The sequence below is a fragment of the Psittacula echo genome (assembly GCF_963264785.1).
Source record: "Psittacula echo genome assembly, chromosome: 21".
Lineage (NCBI taxonomy): Eukaryota > Metazoa > Chordata > Aves > Psittaciformes > Psittacidae > Psittacula > Psittacula echo.
The window spans coordinates 141,108-163,543 of NC_137757.1; the positions used below are offsets into that span (position 1 = coordinate 141,108).

General features: G+C 61.5%; 2 protein-coding genes across 2 annotated transcripts; one reads left to right on the top strand and one right to left on the bottom strand.

Annotated features, from left to right (window-relative positions):
- Positions 1–2,851: 2,851 nt before the first annotated feature.
- MFSD2A (MFSD2 lysolipid transporter A, lysophospholipid) lies at positions 2,852–11,454 on the bottom strand (the record flags this gene model as incomplete). The annotated part of the gene is made up of 14 exons (XM_080632233.1): positions 11,145–11,454; positions 10,934–11,056; positions 10,318–10,442; positions 7,376–7,499; positions 7,146–7,224; positions 6,736–6,908; positions 6,547–6,637; positions 5,861–5,982; positions 5,595–5,678; positions 4,198–4,281; positions 3,933–4,045; positions 3,606–3,749; positions 3,223–3,399; positions 2,852–2,909 (listed from the first exon to the last, which is right to left on the bottom strand). The coding sequence occupies exons 1-14, from the start codon at positions 11,400–11,402 to the stop codon at positions 2,852–2,854; spliced, it is 1,755 nt and encodes a 584-aa protein (XP_080488359.1). The 5' UTR covers positions 11,403–11,454.
- Positions 11,455–16,983: 5,529 nt separating this feature from the next.
- On the top strand, positions 16,984–20,559 carry MYCL (MYCL proto-oncogene, bHLH transcription factor; the record flags this gene model as incomplete). The annotated part of the gene is made up of 2 exons (XM_080632404.1): positions 16,984–17,488; positions 19,621–20,559. 2 exons carry the CDS (start codon positions 16,984–16,986, stop codon positions 20,178–20,180), a joined length of 1,065 nt encoding a protein of 354 aa, XP_080488530.1. The 3' UTR covers positions 20,181–20,559.
- Between the last annotated feature and the right edge of the window lie 1,877 nt (positions 20,560–22,436).

Genomic DNA, 22,436 nt, shown 5'->3' on the forward strand with positions numbered 1-22,436 from the left:
CTCACCTTCTGCAAGGAGAGGCTTTTCACGCTGCCATTTATCCCTCATAGGGTAAACAGACACAGCGTGGCCACTCTCAGCTCAGGGCTGTCCCTGCCGCCGCCTGAGCCTGCTGGCACAGCCACCCTTGGTGACACACAGAGGATGGAAGGTCGGTGTTGCAGGTTCCTGTGCTGCCCTTTGGAGCCTAAAACTGAGATTTGCTTGGTTTTATCCTTCAGGGGACACAAGTGCCCTGTGGCTGGGGTGAACGTGTCTGTGCCCCATCACCTCCCAGCCCCTCTTCTGCCTTCCTCCAGCACATCCATTGCTCATGGCCACAGTATAGGGCAGCCCCCTCCTGAAAAGCCCCTCTGAGACCTTTGTGCTGCAGGAGGCAGAGCTGCCCCCAGTGCAGGCTCAGCTCTGTGCACTGGGAGCTGGCATCCGGGCTCCCCAAGGGCTCAGGGTGAGACCTGCAGCTTAACGGGAGGCCCTGGGGAGGGCATGGGGTGCACCAATGTACTCTGGTGGCAGTGCAGGGGTGCCTGCAGCAGCCTGCCCTCCCCTGGGGGCTGCCACCTGCACCCCTGTACAGGGAAAGGCTCTTTCCCTTGTGAACAAAAGGGAACAGAAACCCCAGCACTGCTCCAGACCCAGGGGAAGGCTGCCCAAGCCCCTGGCACCGCACGGGTAACCCTAATCCAGCCTCTTAAAGCCCATCAGCTGCCAATCGGGGCTGACTCCCAGCACCTGCACACGGGCAGCACAGCCCCAGCCCATCTTGCGTCAGGGCACGAGCTCAGCACCCGGCTGACCCCCCCCATCTTCCATCTCCTGCCTTGGATTTCACAGTGCACCAGCTCCAGCCACGGAACCGCAGCTCTGCAGGGAGCAGCCGGACACTCGGGAGCATTTGCTCCATCAGGGTTAGTGTGGAATGAACCCCAGCACAGCTGCTCCTGGGGCTGGCTGGAGGCACAGGCAGCATCTCCCCTCCGTTCTGGCCACAGAGGCGTTCTTGGTGCTGGCAGTGAAAGCCCTCTGCAAGCACAACTGAAGCAAGGCGCAATCTCTGCTTCAAGGCTGGAGATCTGCCCAGGGCTCAGCGCTATCAGCTCCCAGGGCCGTTTTTCCACACCCCCCCACCTCTTTTAACTGCCTCAAATAGAAGAGGTGCGCTCAGCAAGGAATGTCTGGGCTCTGATTCAAACTCCGTTTGGTTCTAGTCCCTTGAGCTGGCTGCAGAAAAAGCCCCATCAGAGATTCCTTGTGAGCCCCACATCAGACGGCCCCGAGCGCTGCTGGAGCCCTCTGAAAGGGAATGGCAGCATCAATCTTTCACCCACAGCCCTCAGAGGCAGCCAATGGCCAGGACAAGAGCTCAGGGCAGGGATCAGAACACACACAATAATCTCGAGCCCTGTGCTTGGCTGGATGCTGCCTTCCTCCTCCTCTCACAGAAGGCACGCACGGCTCCCACCTGCCCTGCCATTGACAGCTCTCACTTGTCCCCCTTGCTCTGGGCTGTGCCTTGCTCCTTTCTGCAAGCCCCATCCTGGGAGGGAGCAGGGGACACCCCGGCCATGGCCCTGCTCCATCCCTTTTGCTTTTCTCCATGACCCGTGCGCGGTGGCAGCGTGGATCCCGGTCCCACATTCCCAGCGACGGGCTGATCCTTTCTGGCTATTTTTAACCCCCCATCCTCATTCTAGTCCTTTGTACCCAAACATGGAACAAAGGCTGAGCCCCAGGCCCCTGCTCTCAGCTCCAAGCTCTGATCCTGTAGATTTCTTGCTGTGACAAATGTGCTTCACAAAAGGCAACAGCCCCGTCCCCCAGCGCCGTGCCCATGGGGTGGAACAGAACTGGCCCAGTCCCCTCACCCCGGGTTTGCTGCATCCCTGGTGCATCCTCCCTGCCTCTGCTTGCTTTCCCCTCTGCATCGCACCGGCTGCTGCAGGGGTGCAGTGCTCCTATGGAGCAGGGCTCGGGGCTCTCCCCATTCCTGCTGCGGGATGAGGAATGCAAGAGCAGGGTATAAATACCCAGCGCCCTGCCCCAGTGTCCCCCCCAGCCCGCATTCCCTGCTCCACAGCTGCCTCTCCCGGTTCCAGCCCCGGGCTCACAGGCTCCGCTGGCAGCACTTGGGTTTCATTCCTCCCTCCTCCCCTGTTCCCTCTTGGAAAGGAGGAAAAGAATAGAGCCTTTGTTGGGCTGCTGCGGCAAAGGCACTGAGCAAGGAGGCGCACGGGGTAAGGGGCTGCCGGGCACAGCCGCCTGCCTGGATTATGGCATTCCTGTGCCTTTGACTCGGGAGAAGTCAGCCCTGCCCCTCAATGCTGTGTAAAGGGACCCTGGGCTTGCTGACAAAGAAAGAAATGCTCCAGAGCCCCGCTGCTGGCTTCCCGCTTTTATGTAAATTAATATTAATAGGCCCTTGAGTTCCGTCTCTGTACAGAAATATACAAATAGGAAATGGTTTCGTATTTACATCATTAAGTTAATTAGGATCTATAAAAAAAGAACAGCTTTCCAAATTGGTGTCCTATGTACAGACAGCAGAGGTGAGCTCACGTCCTCGGCGCGGTCACATTGACAGTGTAATGTACACTAACCATTACCGCCGGTCCCGCAGGCACCGACGGGCACAAGGATCCCGCTCCAGGCTTTTCCTGCTCCCCAGGACCCAGCAGGGAACAGGGCTTCTGTCTCAGGAGGCACCCACGTACCACAGCGTCTATGCGTGTAATGTACACTACCAGCGCGCCGTGGATCCCATGGAAGGCACAAGACCGGCACAGATCTCGTGCTCAGGTCCTGGATGCTCCAGCCCTGCGGGGCAGGGTCCCCCGGAGAGCCCTGGCGCGGCTCACACGATGCTGGCCAGTTCTGTGTTGTCCGACTCGGAGCTGCTGTTGCTCTCCTCCCTGCGGGAAAAGGGATGGGAAGGAGGCACGGAGTGAGCCTTGGAGCAAGAGCTGCCTCCGAGCTCAAGAGCTGCAGTCCCCAGATGGGTTTCCTACAGCAACAGGGGCGGGTTCCCATTGATCTCAAGCACTTCACGCCATGACTTTGGAAGCTGGGATTGGGAAACGCAGCCAGGCCATCCCTCACCCCACCACCCACAGGTCCCGGAGGATTCCTGGGCAAGTCACAGTGTGTCACAACCAGTCTGGGCCTGATCCTGCTCCCACACCCCCCACTGGCGTGCAGCGCTCCATAGCACGGGCACACGCTCACCTCAGGTCCTGCAGGGCTTTCTTGTTTTTCCTCCGCTTCTCCTCGTCGATGGGGTACAGCTTGAACAGGAGCAGGCCCAGCAGGATCAGCCCCACGGGCACGGCCGACACCAGCATCTTCAACGTGAAGTTCACATCACTGGGCTGGGAGCAGCCCCGGGTCTGGTACCCTGCAAAGCTGGGGACGGAAAGGTACCTTCAGGCAAAGGAAACTGAGTTTGTAGGAGAGGAGCTTGTCCCTGCAGGCAGAGGTGCAGAGCCACAGTGGGATTTAGACCCCCCCATTTCCCTCCCAGCCCTTGGGAAGCAGGGATGCTCAGATGCAGAGGTGCAAGGCTGGCTTCCCACCCTCCCTGCCCTCTCAGCTCCCATGCAAGAACTCACTCTAAGCTGAGCGTGGAGATGCCCAGGGAGACGCCAGAGGTAAACTTGGTGAAGAAGACATAAAAGGAGAAGAAAATGGCTTCATGGCCATGGGAGTCAGGATGCTGCAGCTTGAAGTCATCTATGACATCCGGGAGCATGGACCTGTGCAGACAGCAGGATGGTGAACACCAGGACTGAGCCAACAAAGCGTTTCCTCTCCCTGCCGAGAGGATTTCCCTTCATGAGCTTTATCTTGGGCTGAAAACATCCCGAAAAGGCCTCCAGGGATTTCCAACCACGCCAGCCCTGGAAGCCCCTCACCCAGCACCAGGACCTCGCACTCACCAAGGCAGGAGGAAGGCGGCTGCGACGCTAATCCCAGCTGCAACAGCCACGATGTAAGTGACGATGAGGTTACTGTCCAGGACAACCACCATGATGAGGAAGGGGATGGCAGACTGGAGAGGGGACACAAACCAGGTTGGCAGCAGCAGTACCTGACCCAGGCACCAAATCCTGGTTAGCAGCAGCCCCTGTCCAGTGCTGGGCCCCAGCTCTGCTCGCCCCACATGGGAAACACCGTCCTCATTGCTGACGGGGATCCACTCACCGAGATGCCCACGTAGACAGCCATCTTCTTCCCAAAGCGGGTAAGGAACCACTGCCAGAGGGGAATGGTCAAGGTGGCCGAGAGCTATGGGAAGAGAAGGAGGTGATGGTGTCATTCACTGGGGAAAAGCTCTTCCCTGCAAGGAGCAGCCCCAGGGCACAGCCTCCCTCATCACATAAACTCATGGGATGGTTTGGGTTGAAGGGACCTTAAAGCTCCTCCAGCTCCAACCCCTGCCACGGGCAGGGACCCCTTCCACTGGAGCAGCTTGCTCCAAGCCCCTGTGTCCAACCTGGCCTTGAGCACTGCCAGGGATGGGGCAGCCACAGCTTCTCTGGGCACCCTGTGCCAGCGCCTCAGCACCCTCACAGGGAAGAGCTTCTGCCTAAGAGCTCATCTCAGTCTCCCCTCGGGCAGGTTAAAGCCATTCCCCTTGTCCTGTCCCTACAGGCCCTTGTCCCAAGCCCCTCTCCAGGTTTCCTGCAGCCCCTTTAGGCACTGGAGCTGCTCTCAGGTCTCCCCTTCAGGAGCCTTCTCTTCTCCAGGCTGCCCCAGCCCAGCTCTCCCAGCCTGGCTCCAGAGCAGAGCTGCTCCAGCCCTCACAGCATCTCCGCGGCCTCCTCTGCACTCGCTCCAGCAGCTCCACATCCCTCTAGTGCCGTTGCCCCAGAGCTGGATCAGCACCACAGGGGGGGTCTATTTCCAGCTTTTCCACATGCTCCATGGCTGGCACACGGCCGTGCTCCTGCCCCTGCCCTCACCCCATTCCTCACCTGCCTCCACTCCCAGGAAGGGGAGCTGCAATTGGAGCAGGAGCATGGGGCCACCTCCTGCCACAGAAACCCTCGGGGCTCAGCAGGTACCAGCCTACACCAGGGAGGACCCAGCTCCATCCTCAGCGCTGGGAAGGGACCTGATCTTGTCACCGCTGCCTGCACACCCCATGGCCAAGAGCCAGGCTCCTGGGCCCGTGGCACCGTGGACCTCTCCACCCCTCTGAGCAGGGAGCATGGGAAGGGCTCCCACAGATGAGAAGCTGGAAAGGGCTCTCAAGGAGTTGTTTTGCTCCATCTTCCTGGCAGTAAACACTGAGATCCTCTTCTGGAGGCGGGGGGAAGGGAGATAAGTGGCAGGATTTGCACAAAAGGCCCCCATGGCTCCTGCTCTGCCCTGTCTCTGGCCGCCTTCACACGGGAACAAAGGCTCCCCTGTTCCTACCAACCCGCCCGGCCCTTGCAGGACGCTTGGCAGCCACTTCTCCCTCTCCCCTTCTCCTGGGGGACCTGCAGTCACTGTCCCCACATCAGCCCATTGCAGCCCCACGGCCTCCCCCTCCTCAGCCCACATTGCTCCTATGAGCACCCACAGCACTTGCCCCAGGATGGGGCCATACACACCATGATGGCCAGGAGGACGTTCTGGAACTCGTTGCGGAAGCCCAGGGTGTAGGTGCAGAAGAGGGCAAAGTTGCCCTCCAGCAGCTGTGGAGGAAGCAGACGATGGTCAGGGGGGACGGGACCCCAACATCCCACCCATCTGAGGGCAAGAAGCCACATCCATCCTCTCTGCCCGAGGCAGCTCCCAACCCACCCGGATCCAGTTCGGGTCCCCGCAGCCATCCCCAAGCTGTGCTGCTGCCATTCCCTGCCCCGGCTGTGCTTACCATGAAGGCCAGGGAGGTGAAGAGGAAGCCGGCAATGAGCTTGATGTAGGCACCGTGGTTCATCACCAGCTTCAGCCCCCGGAAGAAGGAGACAGGCTCGTCCGACTGCAGCTCAGAGGACTCTGGGGAGCAAATGAGCCCATCGTTAGACCCACAGAAACAGGACCCTTGGGTGCAAGGCCTGCAGTGCCTCTTGCCTGCTGCTGAGCACCCTGCACGAGCCCCTGCCCACCTCCAGCATCCCAGGGCAATGCCTCACGCAGGGGTCCATCAGCCCCACGGAGGAGATGATGACCTGGTGATTCAGCCAGGGTAAGCGGAGCTGGTTGCAAAGCAGAGCAAAGGAAGAACAGAAGGTCCTGGACTTTGGCTATCGCGTCACCCCGGGATGCCCTAATTGGCACTGGCAAACCTTAGCCAGGCAGAGCTGTGCATGATAATGTTTATCTCTGATGGTGCAGAGCAGAGAGCTAAGTCCTCATGGCTGTGCTGTAACGTACCCTGAGGATGCTCTGGCTCCTGCAGCGCCTTCCCCAGGCCCCATACCCAGACCTCAGCTCCTCCTGCCCTAATTCCCCAGGGCTCGAGCCATGAACGAGGGACCACAAGCGGAGCCAGGGGAGCCCCTGGCAGCAGCCACCGCGTTCGCAGCAGTGCGGAGCATCGCAGCGCATCTCCAGCCTCACCTCTCTTCTCCCGCACGCCCACCGACAGCACCACGGCGCAGAGGATGTAGAGCCCCCCGATGACCCCCGCAGCGATCATGTAGGCGTTCCTCTGGGGAGAGAGGAGGGAATCGTGAGGGATAGGGATGTCCCAGGAGCCAGGACGGGTTGAGAAGGCCAGCGCAGCGTGGTTCCCCCCCCCCAGATTACCGTGTCTGTGAGTGAGCCGGTGTCGTGGGTCATGTTCAGCTCCTCCATGGCCACCGAGGAGTTGGCTTTGCCAATGAAGAGGGGGCTCTCGATGCAGGGAGTAACCGCCTTGCCCACGATCTGGCCCTGGATGGCGGTGCCCAGCACAGTGCCCAGCACTTCCACTGTCATACCTGGAAGGAGAAGCCAGCAGGACTCAGCCCAGCCCTGAGCACCCAGAGCTGCCGTTCACTGCCCTTCCCCAGGAGAAAGGAGCCAGCCCAGCTCTCCTGCAGCTCCCCCCAGATCACCAAGTGATGAAGCCACAGGGAAGGAGAGTGTTTGATGGGGAAACTGAGGCAAGGAGAGAGGCCAAGGCTTGGTCACGCTGCTCCTGCATGGCACGGAGAAGGAGGGAAGCAAGCACTTACGGTAGGCAGTGGCCGAGTCCCGCTCGCTCTGCTCCCTGCTGATGAACATGGTCAGCGCTGAGTAAGGCACGTGGAAGCACTGCAACAGCACGAGGAGAATTAGCTCCGAGGTGCTGCAACAGCCAATGGGACCTGGGGCAGGGGGAACCTGCCCCCTGCTCTGCAAGGTGAAGGATTCGTCCTCTCCATCCCTCACCCACTGGCCCTGGTGTGTGCAGAGCCCAACTCACCGTCACAAGGGTCTGGAAGATGCAGTAGAAGACAAGGTACCACATCACTTGGCCTCTGGAGATGTCCGGCACAAACCAGATGAGGAAGTAGGAGATGACAGCGAATGGGGTGGAGAAGATGATCCTTTGGGAGGACACAGTGTTAGCCCTATGGGCACACAGCACCCGGGTAACCCCACCAGCCCAGCTCTCCCCACTGCAGCACATCCACTGGGGTTCAGGCATCTGATTTTGGGGGCTTCTAGGATGGCTCCCATCCCCAGCCCCGTTCTCTCCCCCAGGCAGCCCTGCCATGTGTCCAGCGGGGTGTAATCACCTCCCTTGTCCCAGCAAGGGCTGGGGAGCAGCCAGGCAGCACAGCCCAGCTCCTGGCAGCCAAATGCCTCTCGCCAGCTTGGCTTTGCTGCCATGGCCCTCCCCAAGCCTGGGGTCACCTCTGTTCGGGCAGGGATGGGGCAAGGCACCAGCCAACAGCAGCCTGGCTCCCTTTTCCACCCTTGCCCGGCTTCCCGGAGCTGCGGGTACAGGGACACGGGATGTGAAGTGCAACAGAGGATCGGAAAGGGGGGATTGCTCAAGGGCTGGGCTTTGGCAACAGTCCCGGCACTGGCCAATGAGGGTGATGGCAGCAGGAAGCCACCCAGAGCATCTCTTTGCTTCATCATAACCCTTGCCCTGCTGCAGCTCTACCCAGCACCAGGACACCCACAAACACCCAGGTCCCCCCCATCACTTGTGGGGCACAGGAGGAACTCCTCCTCCTCCTACAGGGAAGCGAGCCAGACGTTGAGGTTGCATCCACGTCTGTTTAGGGATGGATTTTGCTTGGGGATTTACAAGCCCCCTACACTCTACAGACTGGGGATGAGGAACAAAGTCGGCACAACCGGACACGGGACAGAGCCCTGCGCAGTCAGGGCTTCCCCTCGGCTGCCTGGGGACAGGGAGATCTTTCCACCGGGGCTGACGTACAGGACGCACGGCTTCAAGTTTGGGGGGAGGAGGAGGAAGAAGAAGAAGAGGAGGAGCAAGGGAGAGGCAGAACCCGAATCCCTACAGTCGGGGAGCACCCAACACATGCACATTCCTCCACGCACACGTCACCCGATGGGATGGGGATGGCGGGGGGGGGAACGAGGCGTGTTGGGCTCCAGCCACTCCTGTCCCGCGCCCATCGCAGCGGGGGGAGTTGTGAATGAATCACTGCAGGGCCCGGCACGCACCGCGATGGCCCCCCCAGTGCCGGGGCCCGCGGCAGAGCAGTGACTGCGAGTTACCCCGAGCGGGGCGAGGGGATGGAGGCCGCGGTGACGCGGGCAGGCGCTCATTGGCCGCGGCGCGATGGTGTGTTCCTTTGTGCCGCGCTCGCACACCCCTGCCCAGCCCCGCGGTTCACGGTGTGCAAGCGGCCGGGGCAGGAGCAGGGAGGTCAAAGCCGGGGCTCTTTGGTCACCGCCGCGTCAAGGAACAGTGTCGGGAGCAGCGCGGCGGAGGTCGAGGGGATGCGGAGGCGAGGCCGGGGCAAACGGCGCCAAAACGGCTTTCCAAAGGGAAGAACCGAAAGGGAAAGAGGTGGCGGCCCTCGGGGGAGGTCTCCTCTCCCATTCAAAGAGCTGGAGGAGCCCCAGGCTTTGAGCTACAGCCGCCGGCTGGGGCTTGGCCTCACAGGTCAGACCCTTCAGAGCAATAAACCCTCACACATGGGGGGGTTACATGGGGTCAGGCTGCAGCTCCTGGCTCGGTTTCCCATGGGGAGACCGAGGCAGCAGCTCCGCAGGACAAACCCCAGGCTCAGGAGGTTTGGACTCAGCTCAGCTCCATCCAGACCGGACTCAGGAGGTTGCCCTTGAGCCACGTTCAACAGCAGCGAGCTCCTCGCAGGCGCTGCCCCGGCCCTGCGGAGGGGCCCAGCAGCAGCACAAAGCTCTGGCTAAGTCTAAGGAAGCGGGAGCCGTTTGAGGAATGCAGCCGCTCCATCCCCACCCCGGCCCCGAGGACACGAGATTACAGAGCCCGGCTCTAATCTCCAGACCCCAGACCCTGCCGCACGCGCGGCTGCAGAGGAGCTATTTCAGGCCACGCATGAAGCCGAGTGCCGCTGCCCAGAGCTATTCCAGGAAAGCCTGGAAGCGGAGGGTATAATCTGTGGGGGAAAGGGCCGTGTCCCTCTAATTCCACTCCCCCCATGCCCACCCTCTTGGCTGCATTGTATTTCAGCAATCCCACAGGCGCCCAGGACGTGGGTTATTTTAGCACAGGACACACCATGTCCACACTTCGGCATTAGCACCCTGCAACACGTCATGTCCTCTACAGGAGCAGGTGCTTACAGACATCCTACGTCTGCCCTGGGCACAGACACGAACCCTTCTGGGGCTTTGCAAACCCCATCCCGTCTGCTCTGACTCCCTTTGGCATCACCCTGCTCCCAAGGGCGGCAGAAGTGCTCGTGTGCAGACTTCCCGATCCCCAACAGCTGTTTTCCTGCCTGAAGAGCATCCTCGTGACTGTCAGCCGGCATTCCCACCACGGCACATCGGCCACGCACCCCCAGGCCCTCCTGCCCAGGCGTGCGATGCCATCTGCTCGGCTGGCACCAGCCAGGGCTCAGCAGCCACCCCAGGAACAAAGTCCAGCATCAGAACGTGGCACCAGGGCAGGTCTCGGGGCAGCAGGAGCTGCTGCAGGTGCAGTGACACAGGGGACAGCCGGGCCCAGCCTGTACAGGGCAGCTTGGGACCAGTCAGAGTCACAGGCACAGACCGGAAGCCCAAGTTGTTGGCAGCACTTTGGGACATTTTGGGGCACTTGGCACCTGACCTGGGTGAAATAGGGCATCAGCACGTCCGGCCCCACAAGCCTCGTGCCAGGGGACACCCAAAGCTGACTGGAAGCGCTATGACACACCAGGCAAGGATGCGGGTGCTGCAGGCGGCTCTTACCAGGGCATCAGGCGGCCAAAGCGGGTCCATGATGTCTTGCTGATGAAGAAGCCCACCATGGGGTCTGTGACAGCATCCCAGGCTCGCCCCACAAACAGGATGATGGAAGCGGAGAAAGGGTCCAGCTGCAGGAAGAAGACCTCGTGTCAGGACACACAAAACCCCATGGCCCTGGCTGCCCTCCCTGAGCTCCTCAGGAACCCCCCAACTGCACAGGGACCCCACGGCCCCATCCTCTGCTCACTTCCAGGGGGATTTGAGGCACGGTGACCCAGTCCCTGTCAGCATTGCCCAATCACGCTCCTTCCACACCAAACTCCCACATCTCAGAGCCGAGCTCCCTCAAACCCACCCACAGCCACCACGAGGTGCCCCACGGGTGCTTCTCCCTCCCTGTTCCACACCAAACGCTGCGGCTTTGTGGGAGGGATCCCGGTCCCACGGGACACACACCACGACCCCGTGTTTTACCGCCTGGGGAAGCCGAGGCGCGGAGCGGCCGCTCGGCTCCACGCGTGGGGCAGAAACCCGCAGCACCGCGACCGTGACCGATCCCCCCCAACCCGAGCGGGGCGGGAGAACCAGCAAAGCCCGGCCCCGGCCCCCCCGGCCGTACCTGCGCCACGTCCAGGAGGTAGATCTGGAGGAAGAAGCCGAGCGCACAGCCCGTGATCTGGTAAGGGGCCCCCCCGACGGCGTAGCACAGTTTGCTGCACACCGACAGCCGCTCGCGGCTCTCCTGCAACCGGGATCGGCGTTAGCGCGACCGGGACCCCCCCAACCCCCCTGTCCCGTCCCGTCCTCCCCAGCCCGGTCCCGGTGCTCACCCTGCGGCGAGGCTGGCGGCAGGCGGGCGGCAGGAGCCCCCCGGCCCGGGCCCGCTCCGCGCCGCCGCCCCCGGCCATGCCGTGCGCGATGAATGGGGCCGCGCCGCCGCCCGCGCGGGCCTTGTACCGGCAGCGCCCCGCCCCGGAACGGCTCCGCCTCCTCCTCCTGCTCCGGCCCGGCCCTTCCTCCACCCCCCGGCCCACCCTCATCCTCATCCCCCCCCCTCCATCCCTTCCCTCCATCCCAGCCCTTCTCATCACAGAGTCACAGAGTGGTCTGGGTTGGGAAGGACCTCAGGATCATCCAGTTCCAGCCCCCTGCCATGGGCAGGGACTCCTCACACTAAACCATGGCACCCAAGCCCCCTCCAACCTGGCCTTGAACACTGCCAGGGATGGGGTATTTATCACTTTCCTGCGCACCCTGTGCCAGCGCCTCAGCACCCTCACAGAGAAGGACTTCTGCCTTTATCTAACCTGAACTTCCCATGTTTCAGTTTAAACCCATCACCCCTTGTCCTATCACTCCAGTCCCTAATGAAGAATCCCTCTCCAGCATCTTTGTAGCCCCCTTCAGACACTGGAAGCTGCTATGAGGTCTCTGCACAGCTTCTCTTCTCCAGGCTGAACAGCCCCCATTCCCTTCATCCTCCTCTGCCCAGGTACCCTCACTGATGGCAGAGGCTGCGCTGGCGCACAAAGGGACAGGACTGGAAGAGGCATCATCATTTTCCTGCCCCTGCACTCACTGTGGCACCAACCAGTGAGGGCTGGGGGCTGCAGACCCTCAGCACCAGCCCCAGCATAGCCCCACACTTAACCCCGCTCTGTGTGGGCCCATGGAAGGGGCTGATGTGAAGCAGGAGCCCCCCCCCAGCAGCAGCACACATGGCCGCTGGCTCTGCACAACCGCTTCAGCAGGTGATAGTGGCTCCTGGTCCCCAGCGCTTTGCCCTGGGTCACCGCGGTGTCCTCCACGCCAGACGGCCACGTGGACATGGATCCTGGCACCTCTCTGCTGTGCCGGGTGCTGTTTGCCCGCTGTCGGGTGCACGTAGGCCTGTGCCAGCGCTGTGTTACCACAGTGACAGCCACCAGCTCCGCCCGGCTCAGGCCACCAGGTCCAAAGATCGCCCTGGGATGTGCTGTGAGACGGGGCTGCGGCGTGGGGCTGAGCCAGCAGGGCCAGCGTGGCAACCGGGGCCACTGCCTGACTGCCACTTGGAGCTGGACTTGGAGCTGCACGGAGCTGGGGACAGGGGCAGGCAGCTGGGACCTGGGATGCAGCAGACCTCGCGCTGGGGATGAGCGGGATGAGTGGCTGCTGCCATGGAGCTCCGAGCACTCCCCAGTGTGAGCTGCACTCCTCAGGGTGCCGAGCTGAGCGGTGTCACTGTTGTCTCAGGGTTTCCAGCCCCTCCAACACGTGCAGGGGGTTCCCCTGCTCACAGGGCTCATCACAGCCCTGCACCCGGCCATGCTGAGTGCTCAGGCATGCTACCACCAGGGATGGGGCCATGGGAGGCTTCAGGATGTCTGAATTTGCTCAGTGACACAAAATACCCTGAAGCAAGATGAGGTGTGGGCAACACCACCGGCCTGGCCAGTTCAGCAGAGACCTGCCTTGGGCTCCTTGCTCTGTGCTGAGCTGGCTCCAGTGCATCAGGCACCCACAGCCTCAGGACACCCAGTGTGAGCCGGGAGCCCCCAGGTCCCCCAGGAGAAAGGAACATTGTGTTGGGGATGGGCTTGTGCCTATGGTGGCACTTGCCTCCTGAAGGGATCAGGCTTCAAACCCCATCGTGTTTGATCCCAGCGCTATTGCTCTGCTCCCTTTGTTCCAAGCTTTTGGCATTCCTGTCCTTGAGAGAAACACTGAGGAATTGCCTCTTGGGCAAACGGAGCTTTAGGGGAACAATGAGCCGTGCTTTGTGCCAGAGGTTGTGCTGAGAGACTGCAGATAGGTATAGCCCTGGCTTACAAGTGGAGTGGGAGAAATCGGAAGACCAGGATTTCCTCAGATTAGGAGGATTTTCGCCCACAAACCTGGTATTGCACCATTTCCGGTGGGGGATTTTTGATCTCCCTCCCAGGCAGATGCTTGGGGAGATCCTCATGGCAATAAATGAACCGCCAAGGGCTGATCCCAGGGGGGATGCTGCTGCAGCAGCTCCCACCAAGCTTGGTGTCCTCAGCAGCCCACAGGTGGGTGGGACTGCACCACTCGCAGGCTCACCCTTGGCCCCAGGACCACGGTGATGGTCTCACAGGCAGGACCGGAACGCAAACACCCCTCTGACAGTGATGCTGTCGTGATCCCAGAACTGGGAACACCACCACGGTCCTGGGGTGACCCTTTAGGGGCTGGGACCCAGGCGCTTGCCCCTGGGGACATGGTTGAGAGCTGGGGATAGGGATAGGGATGGGAGCTGCTCCGGAAGATAATGGCTCTGCCACCCCACCTCCCACCCACACCTCCTGCTGCCATGGATCCGTCACAGCCCGGAGCTGAGCAAGCGTGAGCGCACCCGAAACCAGACAGCCCTGCCAGGACCGGGAACACCAGCCTGGGGACACACGGAGCTGGTGAGGGGCTGTGAGGTGCAGCCAAGCTCCTCAGCTTGGGGCTGCAGAGCTTCTTCAGGGCTTGGAGCATCTCCTAGCACCAGGCAGGGTGTGCAAATGGGTCCTAGGGGGGGTGAGGAGGCAGCAGAACTGGAGCTGATGATGCTTTCGCCTCCCCCTTCTCTGGATTTCAATGCCTGCTGTATCCAGAGCACTCCAGGGAGCTGCAGCCAGCGCGATCTCAGTGCTGGCAGCACATCCCCTGCCCCATATGGCCGGGCAGGATTTCATGGTGCTTCCATACCCCACAGGGGCTCAGGCTGGTGTTTCACAAGGGTCCAACCAGCTGTGGCTGTTACCCAGCAGCTACATGGGGACAAAGGGGACACATTGCACGGCAGCACGCAGCAGACACCCTGCACTGCCCACATTGCTCCCATGTGAGACCCTGGGGAGCGTGTCATGAGGATGAGGGGGACGACATGGGGCTGGGATGTGTCAACACCAGGGCTTACAGCCTGTGCTGTCCCTGGGGACCGCCATGGGCACAGCAGGGTGGCTCGAAGGTGGCTGTTGCTGCAGCGGGATGGGGACACAGACACAAAGCCCAGCTCAGGGCATCCCGGACACCCATCAGGGTGAGTGTCCCCCGTGGGGAAGCTCCTTGGGACTGGAGCCTCAAAGTCCATCCCTGCTGTCAGTGGGGATCCAAAGGGCGCGGGGGACCCGGGAACTGCCTTGCATCATGTGCCGGAGCCACGCCAGCCGCAGCCGGGCCAGGGCCGTGGGCACACGCTCGGTGCTGGCGGTGGAGCCGTGCCAAAGCCCTGCGGCTGGGGGGGGCACGGCAAGGGCTGGCCCGGCCCGTGGGTGCCCTCCCAGCCCGTGGGGCTCCCACCCACCGCCCACCGTTGTTTGTGCAGCTGGCGCTGGCACAAGAGGCGCTGGGTTCCTGTTTGCAGAGGGCCTGGAGAGGCCGGATGAAAGGGGTGCGCGGCCCCGCCAGCCCTCTCCAGTGCTGCTTTTGCACCTTCAAAGCATCCGGAGCCCCTTGAAGCCGGGACAAGTTCCTGCCTCTCACTGGGAAAAGCCGGAGAGGTCTTTGAGGCCAGCAGCGAGGGGAAGGAGACGTGGCTGAGAGCTACCGGTTGTAGGAGCCTTTGCTCCTGTGCCTGCGGACGTGTTGATGTTGGAGCAGGCGGGCAGGGGCAGTGCTGGCTCTGTCCCCAGCTCTGATCTCTTGTCCCTGCAGGTGCTGGGGCAGGATGAGCCCCTGCAGCAGCTCAGCCTCTGCCCTTAGTGCCGAGAGAGCAATTTGGCTCCTAAAGGAAAGTGACGGCTTCACCCATGCTTCCCAGCGCAGCAAAGGGCTGGGAGCAGCCCCGGGCCAGGAGCAGCCTGGCTGCGGACACCGTGGGACATGCCCAGGGCTCCCAACCGGGCTTCGGATGAGACAGGAGCACAAAAGGGACATGAGAAGGGGATCCGGATGATCCTGGGTTCCAGGGCGGGATTGGGATGCTCAGGGCTGCTCGGGACAACCCAGGAGCGCCCGTGGGGTGCTGTAGCCCCGGCCCCGCCGCCCCTTGGACGGTGCCTCCCTCCCGGGCCCTCGGTTCCACCCGGGACCAGCAGGTGGCGCCCTGCGCCCGCCGGTGGCGGGAACCGGTAAGGACCGGGGGGGCACGGGGGAAGCTGGGGACAGCCGGGGGCGGGGCCGTGCTGGGCAGCGCTGGGATGCGCTGGTTCCCGCTGGGCTGCCCTGGGTGGTGCTGGGCTGTGCTTTGCTGAGCTGCACTGGGCCGCACTGGGCCGTGCTGGTGGCTGGGCTTGCCCCCAGCCCCTCCAGGTCCCAGCACCGCCGGGCAGGGCAGATCCCGTGGCGCTGACTGCAGCGGGTGTCAAAGGGAGGGCGCTGGGGCTGAAGCCGGTGAGCGCACGCTGCGGGGAGCCGGGTGGACTTTGTAGCAGCACGTGTGTGTGTGTGTGTGTGTGTGTGTGTGTGTGTGTAACGTGGGGCGGCCGGGGGAAGCCTCGCTGTGTTTTCACAACATTTGTTGGCTTTACTAGAAGGACCTTGGCGTGGAGCATCCTGCTGGGCTCGTCCGGGTGCCCCAGGACGCTGAGGCTGGATGTGCTGGGCACTGCATGGGCAACGCTGAGTTTGGGCAGCAATGACGTAGGAATTGCACGTGTGAGATGGGCTCTGCTGCATCTCAGACCAGCCCTGGCTTCACCAGCAGCTCCCAGACACCCCTGTGGGGTCACAACCCTGCAGCCGCTGTGCTGCCAGCATCACATCCCGGCCCTTTCTCCATACACAGACAACGTTCCTCATGGGCATGTGGAGAATAAAATGCCGCATCCTCCAGTGCTGGTTTCTTGGTGTCCCGGCAAAGCTCCCAACCAGGCCTGTGAGGGCTTTTAGGAGGATGTGGCTCCAGGTGGCACCCAGGGTGGCACCCTGGGCAGGACACAAACACTAAGGGACCCCACTGCTGCCCAGGGCTGGAGCCATGCGGGGAATGGCCACACAGTGACAGTGGCTGCAGGGAAGGGTGGTGGCCATGGCTTGGTCAGGGCTTGGGACCCCAATGGGAAGTAGGGGTTGGCCAGGCTGGTGGGGGGAGTGATGGGAAAGGGCACTCGGGGTGGCCCCTGGCAATGGACGATGGCTCCCTGTGACTTGTCCCCGTTTGTCCAGCTTGCTTTGCTGTCACACTGAGCTGGATGTCCCAGGCTGGTGGCATCGCTGTGCTTGGCCTGGGTGTCCTCCGCCAAAGCCTTCCTCTTCCTGCAGTGCTCACAGAGGGGGGACACCAAACCGTGACCTTCCCAATGGGCTGAGGGGCTGAAAAGATGCTCAGAGGGCAGCGAGGGTCTCCCAGCCCGGCGCACGGGTTGGCCACTGGTTAACAGCCCCGTTACCGTCCCCGTTAGCATCACCGTTAGTTAGGGGAGAACCGCGACATCACTCACACCGTGCCCCCCCTCAAGAGGGCGGGAAAAGGGCAGAATCCCGCCCTCTATGCAAATCTTATCCCGGCGATTGGCGGGCAGGCGGGGCCGGTGCCCTACACAGGCTATAAGAGCTGGGGGGAAACAATGCCCCCGCCGTCCCGGGTCGGGGGCTGGTGCCGGGCTGGGTGTGTGCACTGGGGTGGGGGTTTCCCCCTCATCCATGGGGCTGGGAGTGCCCTTTTGCTGAGCGGGGCTGCAGGTCGAGCGGGGGGAGTGCCTCCTTTTCTTGCTGTTCCCCCATCCCCATGCAGAGATGGAGTTTGACTCGTACCAACACTACTTCTACGACCACGACGCCCAGGAGGATTTCCACCGCTCTACGGCGCCCAGCGAGGACATCTGGAAGAAGTTCGAGCTGGTCCCCACTCCCCCCATGTCTCCCTTGGGTGCCCCCGGGGAGAAAGGCTGCTGCTCCGGGGCGGAGGAGCGCTCGAGCGGGCTGTCCCGGTACTACCGGCCCGGGGAAGAGCCGGAGTATCTCATAGGCACGAGCGAGATCTTCGGGAATCTGAGCGCTTTCATTCTCAAGGACTGCATGTGGAGCGGGTTTTCAGCCCGGGAGCGGCTGGAGAAGGCGATGACCGAGAAACTTTCCACGGGCACGCAGAGGGCCGTCCCCCACAAGCCCTCCTTCGCGCAGGATTTGGGGTTCAGCAGCTCCGTCAGCGAGTGCGTGGATCCCGCCGCCGTCTTCCTTTGCCCGCTGGCCGAGAGCAAGATCCCGGCGTCCTCGGGATCCGAGGGTCAAAGCGATTCCGGTAAGGAAGGGATCGCGGGGTGGGTTCCCCCTGGCCCAGCCGCCTTCTGTCCGTGATGCTCCCTCGGGTCGGACACGCGTGTCTCCGGCCGGGCAGCGCCTTTGTTGCGGGCCCCGGTCCCGGCCCCACGAACAAAGCGGGCTCGGCTGCTCCCCTTCCCCCCTTCCGCAACGGGGTGCGTGGAGCTCGGGGGGCCCCCCTCGCTCGTCCGGTCCCCGCGGGACCCTCGCGGGCAGGTTGGTGAGGGGACACCCGGTCACCGGGGAAGCTTTGGGAGTCCCAGCTCGTAACCGCCGCGGTTTTCCCGCCCCGGGACGCGCTTTCCCGGGGACAAAAAGCAAAGTTACCCCCCGGGGCTCGGCGGAACGGGCGGGGACATGGCGCATCCCCTGCAGCGTGTCCCGTGTGGGGTGCGATGGCGTTTACACGGGGGTCGGGCTGTGGAGCAGATGGGTGCCTGTGACCCCGGGGCAGTGTGGTGCCACCCGCTTCTCGCTTCTCGGACCCTCATCACCCTGTTTACAAACACACGCTTGGGTCCCCCCCAAACCCACCCGCCCGGGGTCGTGCGTGTTTCCCCCGCACCCACTGAAGCCGGGCTCACTCGGCTGCGGCCCCGCGGTGCCTTGACCCCGTTAATAAATCCCCCGGTGCCGCGCCGGTGAGTCATGGTGCGAAACGGGCACTTAATGCCATTAGGGGCCCGCTGTCGGTAAGCGGGTGGAGAGCGTTAAGAGGCTTAAACCCAACCGGTGGGACCGGCCCGGTGGGGGGGTCCCGGTCCGGCTCCGGTGGCGCCACGTGGGCGCCGAACAAAAAGCAACAGATTGCAAACAATGAGAGCGGCCGCGCTGACGGGCAGGGGCGAGGGCCAATGGGATCGCGCGGCAGCCGGCCGGCCCCGCCAGACAGCCAATGAGCGGCTCGGGTGGGCGGGGCTTAGGGGCCCGACTTTTATTAATGAGCGGCGGTGTATGGGGGGGGGCTATGTTGTGTGCACACGTGGCTGAGGCCGGCCGTGTTGTGACACTGATGACCCGTAAGGGTGTCCCCAGTACCTCCAGTATCCGGGGTTTACTGGGCAGAACCCCCTCGGATTGGGATGTGGGGGACCGCGGTGTGGGTTGGGGGTCACAAACAGGAGGGTGCCCCCGGGGCCTGGCTCTTGTGGCCACCGCTGGCCCTGTCACAGAGCGCTGGGGGCCATCCTCTGCCCGTAATGTTGAGCATCTCGGGGCACCTTTAGCAAGAGGCTCTATTTCCCCCCCAAAAACCTAAGGAATAAGGTGGAAGTGCATCCCTAAAACAAGAGTGATTGAAGTTGTGCCTGGAGCCAGGTGATCACACTGCCCCCAGGGGCCAGCTTCGTGCCTCTGGGCCTTGCTGGAGCGGGGCAAGCTCGATGACAACAGGCAGGGTGCTTTGGGTCCGGTTATACTTTATTTGGGTCTTGCCATTCACAGCTCTGATGTACGCACACCCGCACCCGCTGCCTCCTGGGCTTGGGCTGCCTTCGGGGTTCACCAAGTCCGTTGGAGGGATCCCATTGCCTCTCCCTGCCCCCCTGCACTGCGGGGGGCTGTCCCTGAGAAGCCTGGGCTGAATGGGGCTTATCACTTGTGAGAAGTAACGAGTCACTGGAGTGGGAAGCTGCTGCTGAGGGGAACAAAAGGCAGCTCTGCCCACCCCAGTCCCTCATTTACAATTCCAATGGACCAGGAGAGCACCTGACCAGGATGAACTTTGGAGTTAGGCTGTCCCAGGTCCGCAGCATCCTGCTGCTCCTATCCCCACCCCTGGGTAGGTAGGCTTGGGTGTTTCTTGCCTGATGATCCTTTATCCTGGACACATGCTGCTCCTGGTGCTGAAGTGAGGCAGAAGTAAAGCCCCATTCAATTCTGGGAGGTCAGGCACTTGAATGTGGAGGGAAGGATTCCCATGGGATGATGCTGGCAGAGCCCTTAAATCACAACCTCTTCTTGAGGCTGCAGAGTGGCTTTGCAGTGTGCGAGCAAGCTTTTGTGGGACGGCAGTGGGGCCATTGTGCCGGGGCTGTGGGGAGGTCTGGCAGGGTGAGGGGGTTCCCAGGGCCTCCAGCTGATGAGGTCTTTTTCCATGTCCATTTTGGATAGAAGGTGAAGAGATCGATGTGGTGACAGTGGAGAAGAGGCAATCGCTCGGCCTGAGGAAGCCGGTCACCATCACGCTGCGCGCCGACCCCTTGGACCCCTGCATGAAACGCTTCCACATCTCCGTCCACCAGCAGCAGCACAACTACGCCGCCCGCTCCCCTCCGGATACGTGTCCCCTGCCGGAGCCGCCCCAGCAGCACGAGGACAAGCCCCCAGGCACCTCAGAGCCGGCCCCTGCCACCGCGCTGCCTGAGCCCAGCTTGCCCAAAGCCAGCAGCAGCCCCGGCTCCGACAGCGAGGACGTGGCCAAGAGGAAAAACCACAACTACCTGGAGCGCAAGCGGCGCAATGACCTGCGCTCGCGCTTCCTGGCGCTGCGGGACCAGGTGCCCGGGCTCGCCAGCTGCCCCAAGACCCCCAAAGTGGTGATCCTGAGCAAGTCCTCCGAGTACCTGCAGTCGCTCCTGGCTGTGGAGAGGAGGATGGTGGCCGAGAAGCGGCAGCTCCGGCTGCGGCAGACCCAGCTGCTCAAACGGATTGCTCACCTCAAGGGGCACTAGCGCCCGGCTGCACCCCCGGCTCCCCAGAACCCCTGATCCCTCACAATTTGCACATTTCTTCATGTTGTTGTTTGGTTCAGTTGTTGAACTGTTGGCCCCAGGGGGCTGCAGCGTGAGGTGGTGGATGCGGTGCTGTTCCTGGCTGTGGGAATGGGGCCACAGCCAGAGGTCCCCCTCTGTGGCATTGCCTGCCTTGGCACCGGGTGTTGCAAGGTTTCTCCTGTCCCCCGTGAAGCTTTCTTAAGTGACTGCTTCCATTCATGGGCTCAGCTCCATTCCCCCTCCCCGGCAGCCCCTGCTCCCCTCTCTGCTGTTTGTCACTATAGAGTTGCTGGGAGTTCTTAGGGCATCCACCTCGCTTCTGAAAATGCCAAGTAACCTTTGGCTCATGGAAGCAGGCAGAGGCAGACACGGACATCCCAGCCCAGGGCTCATCTCTGGATGCATCCTGATGGAGATGCTGATGGCAGGATGTCTCTCGCCGGGGTTTACAGCACCCTGTGGGCAATCCCCTTCCTCGGCTGGACCGTACCTCACTTTCTTACCACATCATGCAGTAGCTTGTCTTGGATTTGATGTTCTAGAAACTGCTGCTGTAACTGCAAGTCTTATACTGGAGGCTGTGTTTTTATACTGTATTTTTGTACCACTTTTTGAGAAGTATTGGTAAAGAGTTTGCTTTTTTTATATATATATAAAAACCTCTTGTTTGGGAGGGGGGTTCCTGCTGCGGGGAGGGCTCAGTCCTGCTGCACTTTAGGGAGATCAGGAAGGGGCTGGCTCCTGCTGGACCCTTGACCTGCGTCCTTCCTGAGGCTGGTTCCCCCCCTCCAAACCACCCATTTGCAATAACGGGGTTTTTCCCCTTTCCCATCCTTGTGTCCTCCTTTCCCACCCTTGCAACTGCTCCCTCACCAACAGCCACTGAGCATCCCCTGCGAAGCTTTGGGCTTTGCATGAGCATGGCTGAAGGGGGCAGGTTGGGGGCATGGGGCATCTGTGCTGCCTTTGAGGCTTCCCCCTGCCTGTGCTGTCTTGCAGTGGGGTATGTGGTGGCAGGGTCCCTTGTCCCCTCCTGGGGTGTTGGCAGGGGTGGCCCAACAGGGCAGCACCCTTGGGTCCCTGCTGACCTGCTGAGAACTGTTAGAGTTAACACTGTGGTTGGATTTAGCACTTTCTTCATTACCTCACACTTCATAAATAAATACGTTTGCAACAACCTGGGTTGGCTTTTTCCATGCGGGTGGCTGTGGGGTTCTGTGTTTTGGGGTGTCCCTGACACAGAAATGAATCCATTTGCACCAGGGCTTGGCTGCCAGCGAGACCGAGGCCTTTGTCCTGACTTTCTCCTGGTGGTTGAAAGAGAAGTGGGGCTGGGGAAACAAATCACCTGGATTATTTTTCCTCCTTTTAAGTGGCTTTATTGGCAAGGAGGGGCAGGGAGCCCATGCTGAGCTCTGAGAAGGCTTGCGTGTAACTATAAACCCCCCTAATGGGGCTCAGGGCAGTCAGTGTGGGGTGATCGCTGCCCTGTGGGGCTGGGGTTGGCAGTAACTCTATAGGGAGGGGGGGAATTCAGTCTCTCACTTCAAGGGGCATTGGAGATCTTCATCTCCCCAGATCTGCCAAGTGGATGAAATTATATACACGTGTGTGCTCTCCCTGCTGCCCCAAACTCGATGTGTTTGGGTTCCCTTCGTGCTGGCAGTGAAAGTCTTGCTTTAAATGCAAGAGGGACACGGGGTTCTGTTACTGCTGAGCAGGCAGAAGAGCTGCTGCAGGAGATGCAGTCACCTGGGGGAAGCAGCCTTAAAAAGCAGCAACTCCTCCCTGCAGGAATCCTGTGCTCCCATTCCCTTCAGCTCCGGCACCATCTCATACTGCCTGCATGTTGCATCATGCTGTGTTAAAGCCTTTTAGGGCTGCATTAAAAGATGCTTGCAGGAACCACAGCTTAAACACGGAGCAGGGTGACCTAAATCTGACACATTGCCCGTGTGCAGGGAACAAAGCCCAGATGCATGAGTCCCTCAATTGCTTATTGCTGACACTTGCATGCCGCTGCCTCTTTTGAGCTCAAGGTGAGCCTCCTGGTAAGGTTTTTAGCAGGGTGTGCCTTTATTCTCCATGCTGACGGCATGTAGGATGTTTAAAACACTTTTCTCTCTTGGACATGATGTGCAGATCCGTGGCCCAAGCAGGGGCCATCACCAGGGGAAAATGTGGTTGGTTTTAACTACAACGTACCTTTGATTT